The 26079-nt window shown below is 43.1% G+C and overlaps 1 protein-coding gene across 6 annotated transcripts in view; it reads left to right on the top strand.

Moving 5' to 3' along the window:
- Positions 1-7079: 7079 nt before the first annotated feature.
- The window catches only part of LOC130367598 (mpv17-like protein 2), an 81693-nt gene continuing 62693 nt past the window's right edge, over positions 7080-26079 (top strand). For 2 of the 6 annotated variants that reach the window (XM_056570163.1, XM_056570154.1), the window contains exons 1-5: positions 7829-7948; positions 17246-17502; positions 18964-19125; positions 20049-20125; positions 20207-20335. In XM_056570163.1, coding sequence (XP_056426138.1) covers positions 17316-17502; positions 18964-19125; positions 20049-20125; positions 20207-20335 — 555 coding nt within the window. In that variant the 5' untranslated portion in view covers positions 7829-7948; positions 17246-17315. Of the gene's footprint in view, positions 7197-7828; positions 7971-17245; positions 17503-18963; positions 19126-20048; positions 20126-20206; positions 20336-20597; positions 20764-24204; positions 24307-26079 lie in introns of those variants that run through there. The other 4 variants (XM_056570140.1, XR_008892110.1, XM_056570125.1 and 1 more) reach the window with 4 other exon arrangements.

Genomic DNA, 26079 nt, shown 5'->3' with positions numbered 1-26079 from the left:
TAGTTTATCTTTTGATGTTTCTTCTTGAACAAGTTTAGCTGATGAATAATCTAATTGTTGTTATTAAGGTTCGTGCACATGGTGCAATGCAGGTCAGTGTGGAAGACACAGCCAGACAGCATTGTGTAACCACAAAGCCTTTCTAAACCCCATGGAAAAGGAGTCTGGACCCCCTGTGAGCGGATAATACTGCCCTAAAGTCTGGCTGGCCATACATGTATGTTTAGTGGTCCATACTAGGCTGCTTCCTCCAGTACAAGCTGTTGCCAGCAGCGTTCACTATAGATAATACAGGGAGGACATTTGGAAAGGGGTTGTCCAGGTATGACCGCCCATTATAGTTGCATTACGCCTTTTGGTTGTCCAACACTACACTAAGAAAGTGGAGACATAAAAGTACAATTAAAGAGCATTATTTTATTTTTCTAACCTTGGCTTTTATTCTGTAAATAGTATATATGCACCAAAAGATGCCTTTAACACCCAAAGGAGCTGCTCTTCACAGCTATATTTCTGGTAGGAACTCATGAAGGTCCTTTTTGTTAACAGCCGATCAGTTAGGGAAGCCATAGCAGACCTTAATGGAGAAGGTGGAACGTGTGCCATTCATTACTGCTGCAATAGTGAAGAGTTGTTAGTCATAAGTGTGTCAGCCTGGATCATGGAAGGACACTGCTATATGGTACTCTTAGCTAGATTAAAGCCCCATTCACACCGCTGAATTTTAGCCGAGTCTCCAGCCAGAAAAATTTGGTCTGGATGTTCCGTGGGCAGCAGGCACCAACTTAACTATTGGCGCCAGGACCGCTCAGTAAATGTTTCCATAGACTGCAATGTATTTATGAGCGGATTCTGCAGAAAGAATTCAGATGTCAATGTCTTCTTTATGTGGAAGATGGAATTTGGATTTCCGCGCCAGATTTTCTGTTCTGTGGACATTCTGTAGTGTGCATGGTACAGCAGAATCCTGTTGAAAACAGTAGAAGTTTGCGTCAACTGAATTTTTGCACCAGATTCCGCTTGGGAATTCCGCTGTGTTAATGGGGCTTAATGGTGCCTGTACACATAGCAGCATATGCTGCATGGCAGGAAACTATGCAGTTTTGTAATGCAGTTTTTTTTAGCTACTAGGCAAGTTATAGTGAAGCACATTAAAAATGTGAATCACTTGTTCTTGTCACAGAGAAGAAAAATGTATTGTAAAACCATTGCAATTTTCAGTAAACCATGTATGTTTTTTTCAGTGTGGTTCTTGGCCTCATAGCAAATGCCACTATGTGTACAGGCACATTATGGGTTTCACATATATAGTACCCTTTCCTAAATGCTGGCCTAAGTCTCTTTTAGAATTGTCACAAACCATATTTGTTTTATTATTTTTCTTAATAAAAAACTTTATCTTTTTGCTCTTTGTCAGTGAGTTAATTCAATCACTAAAACATCGGCAAATTAGTGTCTAATCATGGGACCCCTAAGACCCCGCAATCTTGGGAACGGGAACCCAACTCTCCCCACTGAATGAATGAGGGGGGGGGGGGGTTGTTGGTGTATGCTGTGGGTGCACCAGAGTTACCAAATGAATAGTCTCTGTTCTTAAGATCGCAGAGGGTCCCAGAATTCAGATTCCCCCCGTGATCAGAATCTTATCGTCCATCATGTGGAGGAAACATTTTAGGGACTGGAATACCCCTTTAAACAGTTATTGCCTAGGTAGCATTAAAGGAGAAGTATCATGGTGAAAAACTTATCTCCTATCCTTTGGATATTGAATATGGGATAAGTTTAAGATTGCGGGGGTCTGACTGCTGGGACCCCCCACGATCTCTTGTACAGGGCCCTGGAACGAGCGTCACAAACCCCCCACAAAGTGGTGGCCGACACGCCCCCCTCCATATATCTCTATGGAAGAGCCCAAGATAGCCGAATGGCTCTCCCATAGAGATATATGGAGGGGAGGTGTCGGCCGCCTCTTCTTGTGGGGGTCGTGACATGCCGCTCCAGGAGAGAGCCGGGGTCCCGTACAATTTTAATCATTAGTTTAAAAGAAATATATCATTATATCATGGGGGAAAAAACATCCAAAGGATTGCGGGGGCTTCCAACTGCTGGGCCCCCCTCCCGCGATCTAAAACTTATCCTTTGGATAGGGGATAAGTTTTTCCACATGATATATCTCCTTTAAACTGATGAATAAACATGTCCAAAGAGCCAAAAATGGAGACAAAAAAGGACTGGTTAAAGTGCCAAAAATGGGTGAAGAAATTAGTTGTCTTAGTTACCCATAGCAACCAATCACAGCTTAACTTTCATTCTACCTGAGCAGTTTAAGAAATTAAACCTGAATGGTTGCTATGGGCAACTAAGACAATTTTTCTCTGAAAGCGTTTTATTTCTCCATAGAGAGTTATCATAAACTGTGCAGAGGAAAATTTGGCCAGTTGCTAATAGCAATCTGGCCATGACGGCATCCATCCCAGGGTTTTGCAGGAATTAAGTACCCTGCTATACAGACCCTTATTCCTTATATATAAAGATTGTATAATGACAGGGATTGTTCTGCTGGACTGGCGCTTAGGAAATGTGGTGCCAATATTCTAAAAGAGGTCAAAAAGGGATCCTGGCAACTAAAGGCCTGTAAGTTTAACATCTATTGTGGGTAAGATTTTGAAGGTTTTCTGGAATATCGTAATAAAAATAACCTTCTAACACAGCACCAACATGGGTTTATGCAAGATCAGTCTTGTCAGACTAATCTGATCAGCTTCTATGAGGTGGTCCATTATAGAATGGACAAGGGTAAAGCTGTGGATGTTGTATATCTGGACTTTTCTAAGGCATTTGCTTCTATTCTACACATAAGGTTAGTACATAAAATGAGGATGCTGGGACTAGGGGAGGATATATGTAAATGGGCTACCAACTGGCTCACTGATAGGGAGCAGAGGGTGGGTATCAATGGTACTTACTCTGGCTGGGTGATAGTTAACCAGGGCTGGTACTACCATTAGGCAGCTAAGGCAGCTGCCTTAGGGTATCGGTGGTGGGGGTGTGGAAAAATCTGAATCCCCAGCCATTGGCAGGAAATTTGGATCAGAGGTGGTGCCCCCCAAGAAGGTAAAATGAGTGGTGATGCGTACCATGTATGCTCATGTATATACTGTACAGAAGCAGGGTAAGTGAATTCCTGCTCCAGTACTGTACACTTGCGGCACTCTTCTTATCCTGCACGCTGCGCAATGAGATGATGTCATTAGGGCTAGCATAGCGGCCAGCAGAGCGCTGTGCTGGAGGAGAAGTCCTGCCCCACACAGACTAGAGGAAGAGGAGGCCCTGGTATTAGCAGGGGAAGGTAAGATGGATTTTTTATTTAGGGGAGGGAGGAGGCGGGGAGAAGGAGATTGCCTACCTGCACTTCCTATTACCTACCTTATCCATCTACATTATTTACCTACCTGCACTGCCTACCTACCTTACTGCTCTACCTATCTGCCAAACTACCTGAACTATCCATCTACCTACACTATCCGTACACTACCTACCCTTGCATGATTCATTCCTTGTCCCCAGCATTGCTCCCCACAGCAGGACTATCTCATTTCTGATCCCCAGCCTCGCTTATCATCTAATTTTTCATCCCAAATATGGCTTCCAATCTCATTCCTACTTCTCAGCATCAATTCCAATCCTATTCCTAGTCTCCAGTATGGCTCCCCATCTCATTTCTGACCCCAAGCATAACTTTTCATCTTGTTCATTGTTTCCCAGCATGGCTCTACGTCTTATTGCTGGTCCCCAGTATGATTGCCCCCTTTAGTTCCCAGTCCCAGTCAGCCCCCCGTCATCTCAGATCTGGTCCCCCCCCCCACCTCCTTCTCTCATTATTGCTTCCTAGCATGACTCCCCCTCTCATTCCTGGTACCCAGGATGGCCCCCTTCTTATTCTTGTCCCCAGAATTACTCCCCTCTTAATCTTAGTCCCCAGCAGGGCTTCTCTGCCCACTACAGCATGACCTGGACTGCACCCTTCCCTTCTCTGATGGCCTCCCTCATGATGCTTTCTGGTGCTGGAAATGTTCATCCTTCTGCTTTCTCACGATGTTGGCAGTCTCTCTCCTCCTCCTTGCTATATAGATCAGCATCAGGGGATTCAGAGATTATTTAAGTGCAATATGTGGTGTTGTCAAAGGGGTTTCCAATGGAAAAAATGCTTAAAAAAGCCTCATGAAATACTTTTTTAAAATTACACCTGGATTGGGATAATGTAGGGGAGGGGGTCTGCTTATAGTTTCCATACAATATAAGGCTAATGTCACATACTGCAGTTTTGTTTAGCTAAAGCCATTAGTGAATTCAACAGGAGGGAGAAGTTGAGGTCCTTCCTTTCTATTTCCCATTCTTTTAGAAGCCACTTCTGACTGTGGCTCAAAAACTGCAGTTGCAGATCCCCAAAAAAAATCTGTCACAGAAAATCGGTTGGGGTCTTCAGAGGTTTCATTGTACTGAGCAAATGTTTGTGTAAATGGGGAATTTATCATTGTCTGCGTAGTTCAAGTTCTTTTTAGGGTAGGGTTACATGTGCCAAATTTTGCAGCATATTTGCTGCTGCGTATTTTCCTACCCATTGAAGTCAATGGGTAGCAAAATCAGCTGTGTACCCATTGACTTTGATAGGTAGGAAAATACACAGCAAGAAGTACACAGCAAAGTATCTTAGTGTGACCTTACCCTTACAGATCAAAATGAGAATTTTATTACCTTTTATAAAATATTAAAGGGGTTTAATTGATAGGCTATGATCATAAAAGCTAACCAATATCTGATTGGTGGAAGGTTTACACCCAGCACCCTTGCCAATCACTTTGCAAGAGCCATGGAATTTGTCCGAGAAAACCCCTTTAAATGGGCACTCTCATTAAAACAAATTTTTGCTATTGCACTCCTTATGGTAAATAAAAAGTATTTCTAAGGCTACTTTCACACTGCCACTGGGCTCCGCCACAAACGGCCGTAAAGACTCAACATTTTTTTCCGCCCATTAATGTGAAGGAGCCCAACGGGAGACATAATGGGCAGAGAGGATCCCATTCACTTGAATGGGATTTTCTGACGTCCGTTATTGCGGACGTTTATCCGCCAGAAGATAGCAGGAGAAAAAGGCCTCGCAATCACAAATTTTTCTCACACTATCTTCTAACGGCCATCACACTGCCAGGCCCTAACGACAGTGTGAAAGGAGCCTTATGTACTTTGTTTAAAAAAAAAAATTAAAAAAAGTTTTGTTTAAAAAGCTGCCACTACGTGTCTCCCTACTTGTCCAGAGCACATTTCCCCCTATCTCACAGACTATGGACTCCTGCTGGCCTAGCAGAAGTCCAAAATCAGGAAATGCAGCCTGGAGTGCTGGGGGGGGGGGGGGGGGGGGTGCAGCCTTAGTCAATCATCACTCATCTCACACACTGAACTGCTCTAGCACCGAGTACCCCTTTATCCCTCAAGTAGGATCTTGCAGTTTAAAAAAAATATATATACTTTTTTTATGACATTTACTTTTAGGGGGTGTGGGGTGTTGAATTCCTTGGCCAGGGCCAAATATTGCCAGTTTATTGCTTCCTTCTCACAGCCATAGAATATTATAATATACTGGCAGTCTACAGTGACCAAAAAGGGGAATTCCCTTTATGCAGCACCCAATAAAGGGGGCATATCACCAAAAGCTATACAACACCTCTTGGGTGCCATTTAAAGGTGTTTTCCATATGCTGATTACATAATTAAAATTAGCTCCCATCCTGATTGCTCAAGAGGCACCACAAGGCTGATGCTTCTGGGCACTGCCATTAACACTTGGGGGGAGATTAAAGCCTGTGTAGTGGAAAAGTTAAACAGTTGCCCATAACAAAAAATCAAAGAAGCAATCTGACATATTAATCAGGATTTTTACCAAAACCAGGAGTGGGTCCAAAATACAGTAAAAGGTGCAAATCTTTCCATGATTTTCTTTCTGTTGATTCTAATCTGCTGGTTGTGGTAAAAATAACAAACTGGGTAAGAACATAGCCTAAGAGGTGGCCATACTATGCAGCATTACTGAGCTGTGACCGCAGAATGTAGGACTGAAGATAACAAGTAAGGCCGGGTTCACATGACAATTATCGTCAGAAGCTCAAAATCAGCTCGGGTCCAATTCAATTCAGTTTTGAGTGAAAAACGTAGCAGACTATTAGGAAGATTTATCAAAACTTGTGCAAAGGAAAAGTGGAGCAGTTGCCCATAGCAACCAATCAGATGGCCTCTTTTAGAAAGACCTCTGAAAAATAAAAGTAATGTGAATGATTGGGCAGTATGGGCGCTTTTCTTAACAAAGGTTTTGATAAATCTCCCCCTTGGTGACTATATTTGGTTCATCGGTTGAATGGGGCCTTTGCGGATCTGAGTACTAATACATCAGCAGCCGATTTTGAGCTTCTGTCAATGTCTCCTCACCTTGGAGGCACCAATTGTGATGTCAATGTCCCCTTAGGGTAGGGTCATATGTAATGGATCCGCAGTATAATTAACGTTGCAGATCTGTCGATGATCCGACCCTATACTGTGCCTATCTGTTCATAGCGGCAATCCGACGCTATGAGCAGACACACAGGACCTGCGAGTCGCAGCACATGTGCCGTGTACTCAGACATCCGGACATTCTCGCCCTAACTCAGGGAGCAGGAGCTGCCGCAATGTCTGTGAGTTCACTGCGCGTGCGCACGGCAACTCATAGATCCTATGGCCCAGATTTACCAAACTATGTGAGAGAAAAAATTGAGGAATTTTCCCACAATAACCAATCACAGCTCAGCTCAGAGCTCGTTTACTGAGCTGTGATTGGTTGCTGTGGGAAAATTCCTCTATTTTTTCTCTCACAGTTTGATTAATCTGGGCCTATGTGTCTTCTTGTAGCGGCGGATTGTCGCGACGAGCAGGCGGCACACTATAGGGTCGGTCATCGGCCGATCAGCAGCGTCAATTACGCTGCGGATCCGTTACATGGAACCTTTGGATTAGAAGTATATTACCAGGAAAAGGATTCCTCTGTGGGCCCATTCACCACAATGGACTTTCCTTAACATAGTGTGATCCTTGTCTTCCCATCGGTCGGAACTTCCTCCTGTGGATAGGGGATAATATGTAACCGTAATGGAGTTCCTCTTTAAGTTAGTGCTGAGAGGGAAAAAAAAAACATATGGTTCTCTAATGATTTATCAAAACCTTTGTAAAGGAAAATTGGTGCAGTTGCCCATAGCAACCAATCAGATCGCTTTAAAAAAAAAAAAGCCTCTGAATACGTGAAGCAATTTAACAGGTTGCTATGGCCAACTGGAGCCCTTTTCTTCTACACAGGTTTTGATTAATCTCCCCCCATAGTCCCTGAATGTGAGGTGAATCTTTTCCATGTGGATATATGCCATCTAATGGCCGGTAGCGGTCGCGCATGCGCGCTGCCGCTCCTTTCACTCTAGGTCCTAGGATATCTCCCCAGTACCTTTTCAATCAAACATAGGCAACTCCAATTCTCTTTGTTCCAGGGCACAATCACATTACAGGACATTGGCCAGCACACACTCTACCCCGCTGTTGCAAAACTACAACTTCCAGCATGCCCGCACAGGCATGCTGGGAGTTGTAGTTTTGCAACAGTGGCAGGCACCCTGGTTGGGAAACACTACACTTCCCGCTGCAAAACTAAAACCGTGTCACTAGCGACTACTTGTGGGAACAGTACTGAACTAAAGATGGCTTCCGCGGCTTCCGAGCCTTTCCCCTGACATTTCCGGGCACTGTGGATCTCTGGGTAACAGGGTTTCCCTATGGCGTTGGTATAACCACGTGACCTCTCATTCTGATGGTGACTGCGCTGTGCAGGGACCTGGGCACGTGGGAAGTCCTGTCACGTGACGCTGCAGAGGTGCCTGTATACGGATATAAATGTATAGCGTCCACTACTATATATCAGGGATAGTATATTAGACTCCATGTCTGAGCATAGTCTTATAGGGTTACATTCTCCTGCCCAGCTGACTCTGATATCCTACAGCTTAGGCAGATATCCAGTGCTGGGACCTATGCATTAGACCAGGTCAGTGTTTCCCAACCAGGGTGCCTCCAGGTGTTGCAAAACTACAACTCCCAGCATGCCTGGACAGCCAAAGGCTGTCCAGGCATGCTGGGAGTTGTAGTTTTGCAACATCTGGAGGCACCCTGGATGGGAAACACTGGACCAGGCATAGGCAACCTTCGGCACTGCAGATGTTTTGGACTACATCTCCCATGATGCTCTTACAGCCAAAATGCTGCCAAAGCATCATGGGAGATGTAGTCCAAAACATCTGCAGTGCTGAATGTTGCCTATGCGGCCATTAGACTATGTCCACCATATTGTATGGGGCCATCCACATCCAATGTCAGATTTGGGGGTAAGGATTTTGGTGAGAACGTAGTCTCCTGGTGCGCACCTCCATGTTCAGAATAGGGGTTATTCAAGATTAGAAAAACAGTAGATTTCTTCCATTAACAGCACCACACCTGTCCTCTGCTTGTGTGTGTTATTGCAGCCCAGTTTCATTGAAGTGAATTAAGCCAAGGTGTAATACCACACACAACCTGGGGACAGGTGCGGCACTGTTTTTTTTTTTTTTTATTTTTTATTTTTTTTTTTAGAGGAAATCTGTTTGTTTTTCTATTCCAAGAAAAGCCCTTGAGGGTGCGTTCACACAAACTTGTAACTAGCAGCCGGTTTGGGGGAGATCCACTGCGAGTTACTTTACCATTTATTTGTATGGGCCCGCGGACAGTCCACAATAGTGTCTGATTTGTAAACTGCTAGCAGACCCTTTGAAGTAAATGGAAGCGTAACTCACAGTGGGAAACCCGCTGCTAGTAAGAAATGTGTGAATGTACCCTTACACCAGTGTTTCCCCACCAGGGTGCCTCCAGCTGTGGCCAAACTACAACTCTCAGCATGCTGGGAGTTGTAGTTTGGCCACAGCTGGAGGCACCCTGGTTGGGAAACACTGCCTTACACTCTTATGTGTCTGAAGAGAAATCCGCAATTTCACGATTATTAACAACCACCTTTGTTTCAGTCCTTAACATATTATCTGGAATGTATACTAGCAATATCTTCAGATTCATAGATGGTAAATAGAGATGAGTGAACTTACAGTAAATTCAATTCGTCACGAACTTCTCGGCTCAGTAGTTGATGACTTATTCTGCATAAATTAGTTAAGCTTTCCGGTGGGCTGGAAAAGGTGGATACAGTCCTAGGAAAGAGTCTCCTAGGACCGTATCCACCTTTTCCAGCCCACGGGAGCACCTGAAAGCTGAACTAATTTATGCAGGATTAGTCATCAACTGCCGAGCCGAGAAGTTCGTGACGAATCGAATTTACTGTAAGTTCGCTCATCTCTAATGGTAAAGATGAATAAATTGGTGTCGCCCATATCTGTGGAAAATGGAGTAAAGATAGATTATATTGAAAATGTTTAGAACAAGGAGGGATTATGAGGTCTGGTATAAGGGTATGTTCACACTCAGGAATTGCATGTTGGAATTTCACGGTGTGAACCCCTAACATTAGTGTCAAAGGGTCTTCCACGGACCCGTTCACACTGTGGAATTTCAGCTGTGGACAATTTTGCTGCCGAAATTGATCCATGTAAATAAAAGACGTGTTTATTCTCTGCGTGGAATTTCGTGAGCACTGCATTGCCGTCAATGGTGACGGCGCAGGGATGTATTTTGGCAGTGGCCGCCAGATGGAGTCTACGCTCGCAGAATTCTTCGAGCTGAGATTCCTTTCACATTACTCAATGTGAACATACCCTTACAAATTCTGCCTTGAAAGAAAGTTCCATTGACATTAATGGATTTTCTGCTTCTCTGTGCACGCTAGCAGAATCCCGACACCGGATTGTATTCTTCTGGTGGAATCTGCTTTTTTAACCTGTTCAGGGCGCGGGGCGTATACATATGCCCTGCATCCCGAGTCCTTAAGGACGTGGGGCGTATGCATACACCAGTGGGAATTCTGGTCCCCGCCACTAGCCGGTTGGGGACCGGACCAGAATGCCTGCTGAAATCATTCAGCAGGCATCCCGCCACATCGCCCAGGGGGGTCCTGAGACAACCCCCCATGTCGGCGATCGCAGAAAATCGCATGTCAATTCAGACATGCAATTTTCTGCTATTCCGGGCTGATCGGGTCTCTGGTGACCCGATTACCTGGAAAATAGGGATGATCGGGGCTGTCAGAGACAGCATGCCCAGACAGCCTTTGGCATGCTGGGAGTTGTAGTTTTGCAACATCTGGAGGGTCACAGTTTGGAGACCACTGTTACAGTGGTGCCCAAACAGTAGCCTTCCAGATGTTGCCAAGCTACAACTCTCAGCATGCCTGGACTTCCCAGGCATGCTGGGAGTTGTAGTTCTGTAACATCTGTCCCTTCAGATTTAGCAATTTTCATGACATTTTTGAAAATTGCTGCTCTACTTTGAAGCTCTCTAATTTTTTCAAAAAGTAAAAATATGTCCATTTTATGATGCCAAGATAAAGTGGACATATTGTATTTGTGAAGAAAAATAAAATGTATTTGGAATATCCATTTTCCTTACAAGCAGAGAGCTTCAAAGTTAGAAAAATGCAACATTTTCATGAAATTTGGGGATTTTTCACCAAAAAAGGATGCAAGTAACGCCGAAAATTTACCACCAAAATAAAGTAGAATATGTCACGAAAAAACAATCTCAGAATCAGAATATTCGGTAAAAGCGTTTTCGCGTTATTAATTCGTAAAGCGACGGTGGTCAGAATTGCGAAAAAGGGCTCAGTCCTTAAGGGGTTAAACCCATTGAAGTCAGTGGGACTTTTTTTTTTTTCCTCTGATGAAATCAGTTTGTAGCAGAATTTCCTCACCAATATCATCTGCTCTTCCTTTTGATTTCGGCAGATTTCAACATTTTCCTGACCAAAGTCATTCCTCTTCAATTCCTCTCCAACTCCTCAGTGTGAACATACCCTAAGATAGAATGGTTATGGTCATAATGTACAAAAAAATGGTTTTCTCAAGTTGAAAGTTCTATGTAAATCTGAAATACAGAATGGTATACATTAGGGATCGACCGATTATCGGTTTGGCCGATATTATCGGCCGATATTCACGATTTTGGACGTTATCGGTATCGACAATTACCTTGCCGATAATCCGATAATGTCCCGCCCCCTGCACCCCCCCACGCGGTACCCCCCCACCGCACCGCCCCGGCCTCTGCCCCATTGCCTCCCCTATCCCCGGTTTTATAATTACCTGTTCCCGGGGTCTACACTATTTGTGGCTCCTGCGCCATTCTGTGTTAAGGTGTGCGCTGCGCAGCGCAATGACGAGTGACGTCCTCAACACGACGTCATCGTCATTGCGCACAGTGACAGCTCAGGAGGACGGTGCCGGAGACAGAAGTAGAGCGGACCGGGAACAGGTAATTATAAAACCGGGAATGGGGAGGCAAAGGGGCAGCGGCGGCGGTCTCTGGCCGGAGCGGTGCGGTGGGGGGGCGGTGATAGGACTCAGGACCCCAGGACAGGCAGGGGGAGAGAAGCGGGTGGCGCCGGCGGTCTCTGGCACTGCAAAAGCCACTGCAGTTGATTGATTTAAAGCGCCTGCTTTAAAATCAATGATCTGCAGCGGTGTCGCGGGGGGATAAATAGCCGATAACTTATACCAGAATATCGGTATAAGTTATCGGCTACCGGCCCTAACCTCCACCGATTATCGGTATCGGCCCTGAAAAAACGATATCGGTCGATCCCTAGTATAGATGCTCTATTTTTAGAGCTTTATCAAAAAGATAAAGTAGCTCCCTGTAGCTTGCCAATGCCTTTTATTATCCTCGTACAAGGATGACGAAGCATTAAGGCTAGGTTCACACTGTGGAATTTCTGCCGGAGATCAAGCCGGCGGTACTAGGACCGCACGGACTGCATTGCCGTCCCCATAGATGTCAATGCATTCCTGAGCAGATCTCCCAAAAGATCTACTCATGTTATTGGCCATACAGCACCAATCTTCCATTATCAGTTAACCTGTCTGGCTTGTAGCTGTGAGGTCAGGACCAGACCATTGATGTGAAGAGGGTTAGCTCATATACCTGCTTATTTAAGGATGCAGGGTTTTTCCATTTTTGCATTTTAATTTTTTCCTCATCACCTTCTAAAAATCATAACTCTTTCAATTTTGCACCTAAAATTCCATATTATGGCTTATTTCTTGCACCACCAATTCTACTTTGCAGTGACATTAGTCATTTTACCAAAATATCCACGGCAAAGCAGAAAAAAATGCGACAAAATTCATTATGCAACAAAATTGAAGTAAAAAATTCCATTTTGTAAATTTTGGGGGCTTCCGTTTCTACACAGTTCATTTTTCGGTAAAAATTACACCTTATCTTTATTCTGTAGGTCCATACAGTTAAAATGATATCCTACTTATATAGGTTTGATTTTGTATTACTTCTAAAAAAAAAAAATCATAACTACATGCAGGAAAATTTATACGTTTAAAATTGTCTTCTTCTGACCCCTATAACTTTTTTATTATTCCGTGTACGGGCTCATTTTTTGCACCGTGATCTGAAGTTTTTATCGGTACCATTTGTATATTGATTGGACTTTTTGATCGCTTTTTTTATAATTTTTTTTAATTATATAAAAAGTGACCAAAAATACGCTATTTTGGACTTTAACCCCTTAAGGACCAGGCCATTTTACACCTTAGGACCAGAGCATTTTTTGAACATCTGACCACTGTCACTTTAAACATTAATAACTCTGGAATGCTTTTAGTTATCATTCTGATTCCGAGAATGTTTTTTCGTGACATATTCTACTTTAACATGGTGGTAAATTTTTGTGGTAACTTGCATCCTTTCTTGGTGAAAAATCCCAAAATTTTGTGAAAAATTTGAAAATTTAGCATTTTTCGAACTTTGAAGCTCTCTGCTTGTAAGGAAAATGGATATTCAAAATAAATTTTATATTGATTCTCATATACAATATGTCTACATTATGTTTGCATGATAAAATTGACAAGTTTTTACTTTTGGAAGACACCAGAGGGCTTCAAAGTTCAGCAGCAATTTTCCAATTTTTCACAAAATTTTCAAACTCACTATTTTTCAGGGACCAGTTCAGGTTTGAAGTGGATTTGAAGGGTCTTCATATTAGAAATACCCCATAAAAGACCCCATTATAAAAACTGCACCCCCCAAAGTATTTAAAATGACATTCAGTCAGCGTTTTAGCCCTTTAGGTGTTTCACAGGAATAGCAGAAAAGTGAAGGAGAAAATTCACAATCTTCATTTTTTACACTCGCATGTTCTTGTAAACCCAATTTTTGAATTTTTACAAGGGGTAAAAGGAGAAAATGTATACTTATATTTGTAGCCCAATTTCTCTTGAGTAAGCACATACCTCATATGTCTATGTAAAGTGTTCGGTGGGCACAGTAGAGGGCTCAGAAGCGAAGGAGCGACAGGGGGATTTTGGAGAGTACGTTTTTCTGAAATGGTTTTTGGGGGGGCATGTTGCATTTAGGAAGCCTTTATGATGCCAGAACAGCAAAAAAAAACCACATGGCATACCATTTTGGAAACTAGACCCCTTGAGGAACGTAACAAGGGGTAAAGTAAGCCTTAATACCCCACAGGGGTTTCACGACTTTTGCATATGTAAAAAAAAAAAAAAAAAAAAGACACAATTTGTAAATACATTTCTTTGGAGTAAGGACATACCTGATTTTTGGATGATTTTGGCTCCACTGGTGCACACCTGTTCTTGGTATAGGCATGAGGTCAGTCAGGGGCCTTGAGCTTTTCATAGCAGAGGATGTGGGACCCCCCCCCCCCCTCAAGGAGCGTTAATGGGGGGAGCACTGAGCCCTAAAATAGGGGAACACGGGCCCGTAATATGGGGTACAGTGGGCCCGAAAATTATAATAAAAAAGGATATATTCCCAGAATGATGACCCAGAGCAAAACCAAAACTAAAAAAAATATGCCCACCCCAAACCCTATGCTCTGAGTCATCATTCTGGGAATGTGATGTGTGTGGCCGTCCCTAACCTGTTGCCTCAAATGCGCACCCGCTCCAGTGGAGAGAGAGCGCTGCACATTTGAGGCAACATAAAAAAGTCCCCGATGATCGTGACTCAGTGACCTATGACCCATTTTTTAAAAAACACCCCCAGAGGTCTTATCAGGTATTTTTTTTTCAGGTTTTTTGGGGCAATTTAGTGGTTTTAGGAGGTTAACAATTTGGAATGTACTCTGGACTTGGTGCATTGGTCAAATTATGGAAAATTTAACTGAAAAGGGAAAATTTAGGGCTCCATGGAAGTGTGATACTCCCTGAAGCAGCCTATGCAGAGGCCCGGATTATCTGGGCAAGTGTCGCACTGATACGTGGTGTCCTTCCGTATCCCTCTCCTGCTACACACTCTGCATCTTTTCTGGGTTCGTCCCTTCTTTCTACTGTGGGGGATCACACCTGGAAAGTGTTGGCCTGGGACGATCCTGGCGCCTATAACTCCAGACCCTTGGGAAGTCCGGCCTGATCTTTCCCGGTCAGCAAAGATCAGAAACCTTAGGACTTCTTCTTGGTACTGGAGGAATGTCCCCGTGTTGCCAGCGTACTGGGATAGTACAAAGCGTTGTACATGGCAACCTGTACCAAGTAGACCGCAACTTTTTTGTACCATGCCCATGTTTTCCGCATGGCGTTATATGGCTAAAGGACTTGATCTGAGAGATCAACTCCCCCCATATGACGATTGTAATCCAGAATACAATCAGGCTTGAGGACCGGTCCCATGGTACCTCGCACAGGGACAGGGGTGCTGCCATTCCTATGAATAGTGGTGAGCATAAGGACATCCCTCTTATACTTCACCAACAACAGGTTATCATGGGTCAGGGCACGGGACTCACCCTTGGGGATAGGCGCCTGGACCAAATTTAGAGGGAGGCCTCTCTGGTTCTTCCGCATGGTCCCACAAGCGGACGTGGATCTGGCGGAAAGGAATTTGAACAGAGGGATGCTGGTATAAAAGTTATCCATGTATACGTGGAAACCCTTATCCAGCAATGGGTGCACAAGGTCCCAAACGAGTTTCCTGCTAACACCCAGAGTGGAGGGACATTCTGGGGGTTCAATACGGGAATCTTGTCCCTCATACACTATAAACTTACAAGTGTACGCGGAGGTACTCTCACAAAGTTTATAGAGCTTCACGCCATACCGCGCCTGCTTCGAGGGAATATACTGGCGGAAGATGAGTCTCCCCTTAAAACTTATGAGAGACTCATCTATAGAGAGGTCCCTGAGCAGTACGTAGGCCCCAATGTGATCGATGACCGGCCTCCCTTTTGTAAAGCCGGTCATGGGCGGGATCACCTCGGGGCGGACATGCCGCATTATCTGCATAATGCAGGCATTTCCGAATGGCCTTGAACCGCCTCCGTGTCATCGCCATACTGTAAAGCGGGGTCTGATAGAGGACGTCCCCGCTCCAGTAATGATGAGCACTTGTTTTTTTTGTCCAGGCCCATATGCAGCGTGAGGCCCCAAAATGTCCTCATTTCCGCTGCATCAATGGCGCGCCATTCATTGGGCCTGGCCAAAAGCGAATCGGGGTGGTGGGCAATGAACTGCTGGGCATACAAGTTCGTTTGCTCCACCATGTGATTGACCAGGCTGTCGCTGAAGAAAAACTTTAAAAAGTCCAGATCAGTGAAGCCAGCATGGTCAATCCGGATTCCTGAGTCGCCAACAAACTCAGGAATCCGTGGCTGATAACCTTCTGGGGGGCTCCGGTGCACTTGTCTGGGGGGCCGGACTCCTATTACGAGCGGCATTGCCACTCGTACTAGTGTCGGCCACTGGGTCACTCTCATGGGGGGTGCGTGGCCTGCCTGGCGGCATCTCCGCCGCTGCACAGGGGACTCATCATCACTACTAGATGATGAGGAGGACGAGGAAGAACACAAAAATGTAGGATCTTCCTCGTCCTCACTGGCAGATTCGGAGTCGGAGGCTAAAAAAGCGTAAGCCTCTGCTGCCGAAAACGCCCGGCGGGCCATCGCCTTTTTTCTACGGTGGCGGGGGTGGGGAAGTATGTAGTGTGTGGTGCTTGTAAAAAGTGTACAACAGAAATAGAAGAAAAAAAAAGGGGTGGCGCACGCAGCTCCCTGAACCCCTAATAGGACCCGGGGTAAGGGATCAGACCCTAATAGGACCCTGGGGGACCTATTAGGGGGTCAGGGGAGGAAAAAAAAAGCTGCGGCCAAAAAAAAAAAACGGATGGCGTACGCAGCTCCCTGAACCCCTAATAGGACCCTTGGGGACCTATTAGGGGGGGGGGGGGGGGGCTTTTTTTTTTTTTTTACTTTTAGTTTTACTTTTTTACCAATATTAATTCCTACCAGTCCCTGCAATCCGCTGTCCCTATTCTAAGGCTGGTGAGGGGGCTCCGGAGCTCCGAGGGGGGGGTCCACGGTCTTCTCCTCACTGCTGCACCCGCTGACTGAACACAGAGAGTGGGTTCAGCAGCGGGAAGGGACCGTTAACCCCTCCTCTGCCGCACTGCTATTGGCTGGACGATCGCCAGCCAATAGTAGCGTTGCTGGGGAGGTGATAGTATTGTCACCTCTCCCCAGCAACGGCAGGTGATTGGCGGTGAATTGGACACCGCCGATCACCATCTAGTTCCGGGTCATCGGGTCACCACTGACCCGAATGACCGGAATCACCGCAGATCGCCCGCACCATTTCGTGCCTGGTCCTCAAGGGGTTAAGGGTCTATTCACACGTACAGTATTCTGCGCAGATTTGATGCACAGTTATTTCAAACTGTGTTGAGTTTACATTGAAATCTGCAGCAGAATATCCTGCGCATCAAATCTGCGCAGAATACTGTACGTGTGAATAGACCCTTAAAGTCCATTTTGTCCTGTATCCGGTAACCATGTTACTATGGTTGCTGTGAGAGGGATGAAAGATGGCTCCGTGTCTAGTAACAATGTTGTGGTTTTCTGCAGGAGCTTGGTATTTTCTAAAACCCAACGCCTTATTTTTCATCTGCATCTTGGCTGTACATTAGTAGAAGAGGTGGATTTCTTTTTCCTTACCGTTTTCTCCTCTTCCTGCAGATTTATTGTGCGGCATATCGCTAGGTGCTGGTGAAACCATACTGTACATCTTTCTATACTGGTGACAACAATGTCTCCCCTGCCTAGGCTTATACTGAACCGTTTTGCCGGCTGCTGGCGAAATATGTTTAAGGGCCAGAATTTGCTGGTTACTAATACTGTGAGCTCTGGGATTCTTCTTAGCATTGGAGACATAATTCAACAGACTCGAGAAGTCAGCAAAGAGCCAGGAAGAAAGCGAGACTGGCTGCGGACAGGTAGATGTTCTCTGCACATAGAAATCAATCTTGAGGTACAGTAGTCTAGCGGGGATATTGTAAGTGCACATTTTCACAGTCTTGTCAAAATTGTAGATACATACAGATATCTACAAAGATCCAGCTGATGCAATTAATAACCCAGCTGAGATTGGGTATGAGAGATTGTGCACTTTGTTCAGGGGTCAGAAACATGTAATGTCAGCAGGTTAGAACCATTTGGCCCATCTAGTCTGCCCAATATCCTAAATACTATGAATAGTCCCTGGCCCTACCTTATATGAAGAATAGCCTTATGCCTATCCCATGCATGATTAAACTCCTTCACTTCTGCAGGAAGGCTTCTCCATGCATCCACTACTCTCTCAGTAAATTAATACTTCCTGATATTACTTTTAAACCTTTGTCCCTCTAATTTAAAACTATGTCCTCTTGTGGTAGTTTTTCTGCTTTTAAATATGCTCTCCTCCTTTACTGTGTTGATTCCCTTTATATATTTAAAAGTTTCTATCATATCTCCCCTGTCTCTTCTTTCTTCCAAGCTATACATGTTAAGGTCCTTTAACCTTTCCTGGTAAGTTTTATCCTGCAATCCATTTTTAGTAGCTCTTCTCTGAACTCTCCCTAGAGTATCTATATCCTTCTGGAGATACAGCCTCCAGTAATGCGCACAATACTCCAAGTGAGGTCTCACCAGTGTTCTGTACAGAGGCATGAGCACTTCTCTCTTTCTACTGCTTATACCTCTCCCTATACATCCAAGCATTCTGCTAGCAATTCCTGCTGCTCAATTTTTTTTTTTAAATCAACTGGTGTCAGAAAGTTAAACAGATTTGTAAATTACTTCTATTAAAAAAATCTTAATCCTTCCAGTACTTTTTAGGGGCTATATACTACAAAGGAAATGCTTATATTTTTAGATTTCTCTGATGTCATGACCACAGTGCTCTCTGCTGACCTCTGCTGTCCATTTTAGGAACTGTCCAGAGCAGCATATGTTTGCTATGAGGATTTTCTCCTGCTCTGGACAGTTCTTAAAATGGACAGCAGAGGTCAGCAGAGAGCACTGTGGTCATGACATCAGAGAAATCTAAAAAGATACGCATTTCCTCTGTAGTATACAGCCCCTAAAAAGTACTGGAAGGATTAAGATTTTTTAATAGAAGTAATTTACAAATCTGTTTAACTTTCTGGTACCAGTTGATTTAAAAAAAAAAAAAAAAAGGTTTCCACGGGAGTACCCCTTTAAGTCTTCTGAAATAATGACTCCTAAATCCCTTTCTCATGTGAAATGTTAAACTTTACATGTATATATTTCATTTTAATTGACTATTATTAGCTTTATAGGGAAATACTGTAGTTAGCATGTTAGAATAGCAATACACGGGTAAATTATTTTGTGTATTATTGTATTTATCTTTATTATTGCCGTCTTCTCTCAAATATAATATTTCTACACAGGTAGGATGTTTATCATTGGCAGTTGTCTAGGCCCCCTGGATCACTACTGGTATGTGTGGTTGGATCACTGGTTGCCTGGAGCAACAACAAAAGTGGTAGTGAAGAAGGTTCTGCTCGAACAAATCCTGGTGTCACCTATTCTGGGAGTCCTGTTTTTTGTTGGTGAGAATACATTTATGTTATAGAAACTTCTGAGGGCAATAAGAGGAGGTCAGCAGACATGGAGACTCGGAACTTTCCATTCAGGTAACATCCACCCAGTGCTTTTGTCTTTTTATGTTCTATGTAGGAATTGCAAATACCCCACTGGGTATTCTCCATTGAGCATACACACAGGGCTTCCCCGCCACAGCCCTGTGTGCGCACTAAGGTTTCGAGACGGGTCCGTGTACCAGCATCCTGGGCAGATTTGAAGCTGTGTTCACTCATTTAGTTTACATTGAACTCTGCAGAATAAAATCTGCAGCTTCAATTCCTGTGCATCAAATATGCACAGGATACTGTACGTGTGAGTAAACCCTAACAATGACTAAACAAATAAATCTTATTACAAACCAGTGGGGTCCTTTTACTGGTTGTTCTGCAGAACTCCTCTCCAGGGAATTGCATTGGCACCAAATTATTCCTCATTATTGACCAATGGGTCAAGGAAAGCAAGAGGATATAAACACCAGACCTTTCTTGTCTGGAAGGCAAAACAGATGCCATAATAGGAGGCCATTTTGGATATTTTATTCGATATACACCGTTGTTCATTATACTTTACTAGATCCTCCTAGGGGGATTTGATGCCGTCAGTTTGGGTCATTGACTTACAGTTGGTATGTGACATGCTGCCCAAAAATGGATTCATAGTATGCTCTTGAGAAGAGGTGGTTTCACACACTGTATTCTGAGCCAAAGTCAGAGGTAGAGTTCTTTTTTATTATTCCCTTTAAATCCAGTTCTGGTTTTAGATCAAAAAACCTAATGAAAAACTACCTAAAGAAAACCAAAATGCTTTGTGAGTCACCCCTAAAGGAGACGATGAAAGAGGAATATTGTTCTTGGTGAACCTTACTAAAGTTCTTTCACTTCTATGATAGGGGTTGGCTTAATGGAAGGTCAAAGTATGAGGAACAGCTGGACTGAATTTAAAGGCAAATTTTGGGAAATGTATAAGGTGAGTTAGGATTTCCATATTAAGACTGGACTTGAATTTACAGGGCTCAAACTGTTTATCAAAATATTTTGCCCCTTTCAGACAGAATGGTGTGTATGGCCTCCTGCTCAGTTGATCAACTTCTACTACTTACCAACTAAGTATCGTGTCATGTATGTGAACATCATAACACTGGGCTGGGATGTCTACCTCTCCTACCTTAAACACAGGGTAAGTACATTGTAAGGATAAATAAAAATCTATTTCACCACATAACATAAATCCATTCTCAACAATTGAGCAGGTCCCCCAGCAGAGGGCCCCACCCCCCCATGGAAGTCAATAGACACACATGAAATACACAGATCTGAGTATTCCTCCAGTGGTCTCTGCTCTGTCTAATATAGAATACCATCCACACTGGTTATGTAGAAGGGCGGGGTTAGTTTGAATAAAAAAACAAGATTGCTATTGACAATTTTTGTTAAATCAGGCACCTGGAGAACAGATATGTAACTCTGGAGCGCAACTGCATGATTCCAAGTCAGCGGATGGAAAAAAATAGCATCAAAAAGAAGCTTTGTAACAATGGCAAATTATGTTACACTTCCCTTATAGCACTGTATATAAACATTTCATTTGTGTGTCAGAATGCCTTATTTTTTGTATAAAAATTTTTTTACCTTATTTTGTGTGGTGTACAGAAGTCTCAGTTTTGCACAAAGTAGTCTGCTGTTTTTCCAAGTCTTTCCCCCCCCCCTTTTTATGCCCCTCATGGCCTCTTGCAGCTCAATGCATTTAGTGTAATTCAGAAAACTGGCGCAAAGTATAGCAAAAATTTACTCCACCTTCTAGATAACCTGTGGTGCAGAAATATTTTAAGTCTTATTTAAGAGACCTTTGTCTCTTAAAAAATTTGGCGCATTTTACTCCAACTTATTTTCCTGGCATGTAAAATGTCCCTTAAGGTTAACAATTTCCCCCCCTTTTTTTTTTCTTCTTTACAATTATCCAAACAAAATGGGTACACAGAACTCTACAATAAGAGTTAGGAGTAAGCGTCACTAAAGGTCTGAAACGGGTTAACGTTAGATATCGTGTGTTTCTTGGCATCTATTATGCGATACATCTATTGTCTTATGAATAGATGATAAGTTTTGTAGCTTGTTTATAAGCCAGGGGAGCAAGCTGCTTTTCTATCTGTCAATATCGGATTGGTGCGGGCCTGACTTCTAGCATGCCTGCTGATAAGAGGAATTATGACATTGGGAAAGCCGCATCTCATTTTTAACAGGCGCAGCACCATTATTTCCGTGGCGTCGCTACCTAGTATTGCAGTTCAGTCCAATTTTAGCGGATGAGAGTAAGCATTAATGAGAAGTGAAGGCGGTCCCTTAGGTCAGTTAATCAGTTGGACCTCCTCCAGTTTGATATTTATGGCTCTAGAGTTTTGTTTTTGTTTTCTTTTTGCAACAGTGGGAAAATCTCCATTTGTGTGCTGTCAGGTAATGCACTTTTTTTTATTTATTTTTTTACTGGGTATGTTGCCTTTGAAAGTAAACATCTAGTCGGAGCAGAACTAGATACTCATGTACCCACTTTTTAGCTTAGCATTGCTCTATGGGCTAAATCATTGTATATATCTATGACTCTATGCATCAGTGAATCAGCAATTGTTGGCAGGTATGGGGACCCTCCTCCACTATTTTAGCTTATCAAACCCCCATGATCATATGGCGGGGGTACGATAGGCTTCATTGATGTAACTGGCATGTTTTGTTTGCCTTTAGACACTGTGATCAGCATTGATCGCCACTGTCATTGTCTGGCTACTGATGGTCCTGTGCTTGCTTCAGTCACTTACCGCTCCAGGGCATACAGGTACGTCCCGGTGCGTTTAGTCCCAGACGGCATGGGCGTACCTGTACACCTAATGTCTGCCATGGGATAAAAAAAAAAATTTATTACCCAAATAATTTATTTTTTTATTAGGAGGACTCATTTTTATGCCGTGATCTGTAGTTTTTATCAGTACTGTTTTTGTTTTGATTATTTGATCGCTTTTTAACCTCTTAAGGACACAGGGTGTACCTGTATGCCCTGTGCTTGCTCCCCTGCATCATAGCCGGGTGGTCCCAGGACCCGTGTCTAATGCCGGACATCAACGATCGCGGTAATGGTCCCCTATAAGTAACAAAAAATGGTGTATAAAAAGTTTTAAAAAAGTAAATAAAGTGATTTAACCCCTTCCCTAATAAAAGTTTGAATCACCCCCTTATTCCCATAAAAAAAATGTAAACAAAAATAAACCTAAACATATGTGGTATCGCCACGTGCATAAATGTCCGAACTATAAAAATATAATGTTAATTAAACCACACAATGGCATATACGTAACAAATTCAAATCTAAAATTGCGTATTTTTGGTAATTTTGTATACCCTAAAAAAAAGGTATAAAAAGCGATCCAAAAGTCCCATGAAAACAAAAATGGTACCGATAAAAACTTCAGACCATGGCGCAAAAAAATAAACCCTCACACATCCCCGTATACGGAAAAATTAAAAAGGTTATAGGGGTCAGAAAAGGAACATTTTAAACATACTAATTTTGGTGCTTGTAGTTATAATTTGTTTTAGTATAATAAAATAAACCCTACATAAATTGGGCATCCTTGTAACTGTATGGACCTACAGAATAAATATAAGGTGTCATTTTTACAGAAAAGTGCACTGTGTAGAAACGGAAGCCGCTAAAAATTACAAAATGGCTTTTTTTTTTGTTGTTGTTGTGTTTTTTCCACACACATACATTTTTTTCGCCATAGATTTCGTGGTGAAATGATTGATGTCATTACAAAGTAAAATTGCTAGCGCATAAAACAAGCCCTAAAATAGGTGGAAATCTGAAAGGATTATGTAGGTGGAAATCTAAAACTGTTATGATTTTTTAGAAGGTGAGGAAGAAAAAACAAAAGTGCAAAAAACGGAAAAACGCCGAGTCCTGAAAGGGTTAATAACTTTTTTCTGACATATGATGTAACCAAAAATGAGCATGTTTGTCATTTCGTATCTTTTATTTACATTTACCCTGTTCACTATGTGGGATTATAAATGTTATATTTTAATAGTTCGGACATTTCCGCACAGAGATACCAAATATGTTGATATAAAAAAAGAAACAGTGTGATTTTAATTAGGGTGGGAGGGGCTTTTAGATATTTTTCAAAAATGTTTTTAAATAGCAATCATTAGATTGCTATGTACTGTTCAGTGCTATGTAATATCATAGGACTGATCAGTACTATCGGCAATCTTCTTGTACAGCCTGACTCTGCAGGTTGAAAAAGAAAGATTGGCCATCCTGCATACTGGAGGCTGATAAGAGACCTCCGGCGGCCATTTGCGCTCATTGGCTCCTAACGATTGCATTGCGAGGGTCCAATAAGCCCACCCCAACCCACCAGCACCTCCCTTTTGCCTATAGATGCCGCAATCACCATTGATCACAACATCTATAGGGTTAATGATGGACATTAGTATGATCACAGATGTCTGCGAATAGTGGTGAGGTCCCATCTTTTGATAGCAGGCAGGACCCACCGTGCATGGAGCGAGCGTCCTGGTGCGCTATATCCCAGGGCACCATGACATACATTTACATCATGGGTCCTCTAGCGGTTAATAAAGGATATTGATTATTTTTCTATATTTGTGATAATTTGGGGGGGGGGGGGGGGGGTCCTGTTGTATGCAGGGCACAGGCATTGCTTTACTTTTTGTGCAAGGTTTATAGGTGGTATACCTTGTCATTTATTGATGAAATTATCTGACCTTCCCATGCTTAGGAGTCCAGTGGGTGACCTTATCACTGAGGGACACTGTCCACTGGACTCCTAAGAATGAAAACAGCAGTATAAACCTCTTCAAATGTCCACCTCTTACCCAGGTTAGTTTTTACAGTTCTTCTCAAAGAATGCATAATATATAAGGAACACCCCCACTGCCCCCAATTTTGGGTGGATGTGTCAAAGAGGCTTCACTGTATATAATCTTACTGCTTTATATTATAAAGCCAATATAGTATTTTCATGTTGACAGGTTGCCTATAAGTGGAGAAGCAGATTAAAGAGATTCAAGTTATGACTTGCCTTAGTGTATCAGTCTGTTCATCTCACAAGGCTAGTCTTGTGGTCAGCTGAGGTAGGTACAATAGTTTAGTGATCAGTGCCAGACAGCGGCTGCCAAGGTTAAAGGGGTACTCCAGTGGAAAATATATATTTTTTTTTAAACCAACTGGTGCCTTAAAGTTAAACAGATTTGTATACTACTTCTATTTTAAAATCTTAAGCCTCCCTGTACTTATTAGCTGCTGTATGCTCCACAGGAAGTTGTATTTCTTTCTGGAGTTCTTTTCAGTCTGGCCACAGTGCTCTCTGCTGACACCTCTGTCCATGTCAGGAACTCTCCAGAGCAGGATAGGTTTGCTATGGGGATTTTCTTGTACTTTGGACAGTTCCTGACATGGACAGAGGTGTCAGCACTGAGCACTGTGGTCAGACTCAAAAGAATTCCAGAAAAAAATACAACTTCCTCTGGAGCATACAGCAGCTGATAAGTACTGGAAGGATTAAGATTTTTAAATAGAAGTAATTTACAAATCTTTCTGGCACTAGTTGATTTTTTTTTTTTAATGGGTTTCCACTTGACCCCTTAACGATGCAGGACGTATATTTACGTCCTGCGCCGGTTCCCGCGATATGAAGCAGGATCGCGCCGCGATCCCGCATCATATCGCGTCGGTCCCAGCGCTCATCAACGGCCGGGACCCGCGGTTAATACCACACATCGCCGATCGCGGCGATGTGCGGTATTAACCCTTTAGAAGCGGCGGTCAAAGCTGACCGCCGCTGTGAAAGTGACCCGGCTGCTCAGTCGGGCTGTTCGGGACCGCCGTGGTGAAATCGCGGTGTCCCGAACAGCTTGCAGGACACCGGGAGGGCCCTTACCTGCCTCCTCGGTGTCCGATCGGCGAATGACTGCTCCGTGCCTGAGATCCAGGCAGGAGCAGTCAAGCGCCTATAACACTGATCACAGGCGTGTTAATACACGCCTGTGATCAGGATGAGAGATCAGTGTGTGCAGTGTTATAGGTCCCTATGGGACCTATAACACTGCAAAAAAAAAGTAAAAAAAAAGTGTTAATAAAGGTCATTTAACCCCTTCCCTAATAAAAGTTTGAATCACCCCCCTTTTCCCATAAAAAAAAGTGTAAAAAAAAAAATAAACATATGTGGTATCGCCGCGTGCGTAAATGTCCGAACTATAAAAATATATCATTAATTAAACTGCACGGTCAATGGCGTATGCACAAAAAAATTCCAAAGTCAAAAAAAGCGCATTTTGGTCACTTTTTATACCATTAAAAAATGAATAAAAAGTGATCAAAAAGTCCGATTGAAACAAAAATCATACCGATAAAAACTTCAGATCACGGCGCAAAAAATGAGCGGTCAGAAGATGACATTTTTAAACGTATAAATTTTCCTGCATGTAGTTATGATTTTTTCCAGAAGTGCGACAAAATTAAACCTATATAAGTAGGGTATCATTTTAACCGTATGGACCTACAGACTAATGATAAGGTGTAATTTTTACCGAAATATGCACTGCGTAGAAACGGAAGCCCCCAAAAGTTACAAAATGGCGTTTTTTCTTCGATTTTGTCGCACAATGATTTTTTTTCCGTTTTGCGTGCATTTTTGGGTAAAATGACTAATGTCACTGCAAAGTAGAATTGGCGACGCAAAAAATAAGCCATAATATGGATTTTTAGGTGGAAAATTGAAAGGGTTATGATTTTTAAAAGGTGAGGATGAAAAAAGGAAAGTGCAAAAACTGAAAAACCCTGAGTCCTTAAGGGGTTAAGGACGCAGGGTTTTTCCGTTTTTGCATTTTAATTTTTTCCTCATCACC

Source organism: Hyla sarda, chromosome 1 (genome assembly GCF_029499605.1).
Source record: "Hyla sarda isolate aHylSar1 chromosome 1, aHylSar1.hap1, whole genome shotgun sequence".
Taxonomy (NCBI): Eukaryota; Metazoa; Chordata; class Amphibia; order Anura; family Hylidae; genus Hyla; species Hyla sarda.
This window is presented reverse-complemented; position numbering and strand designations above follow the sequence as displayed.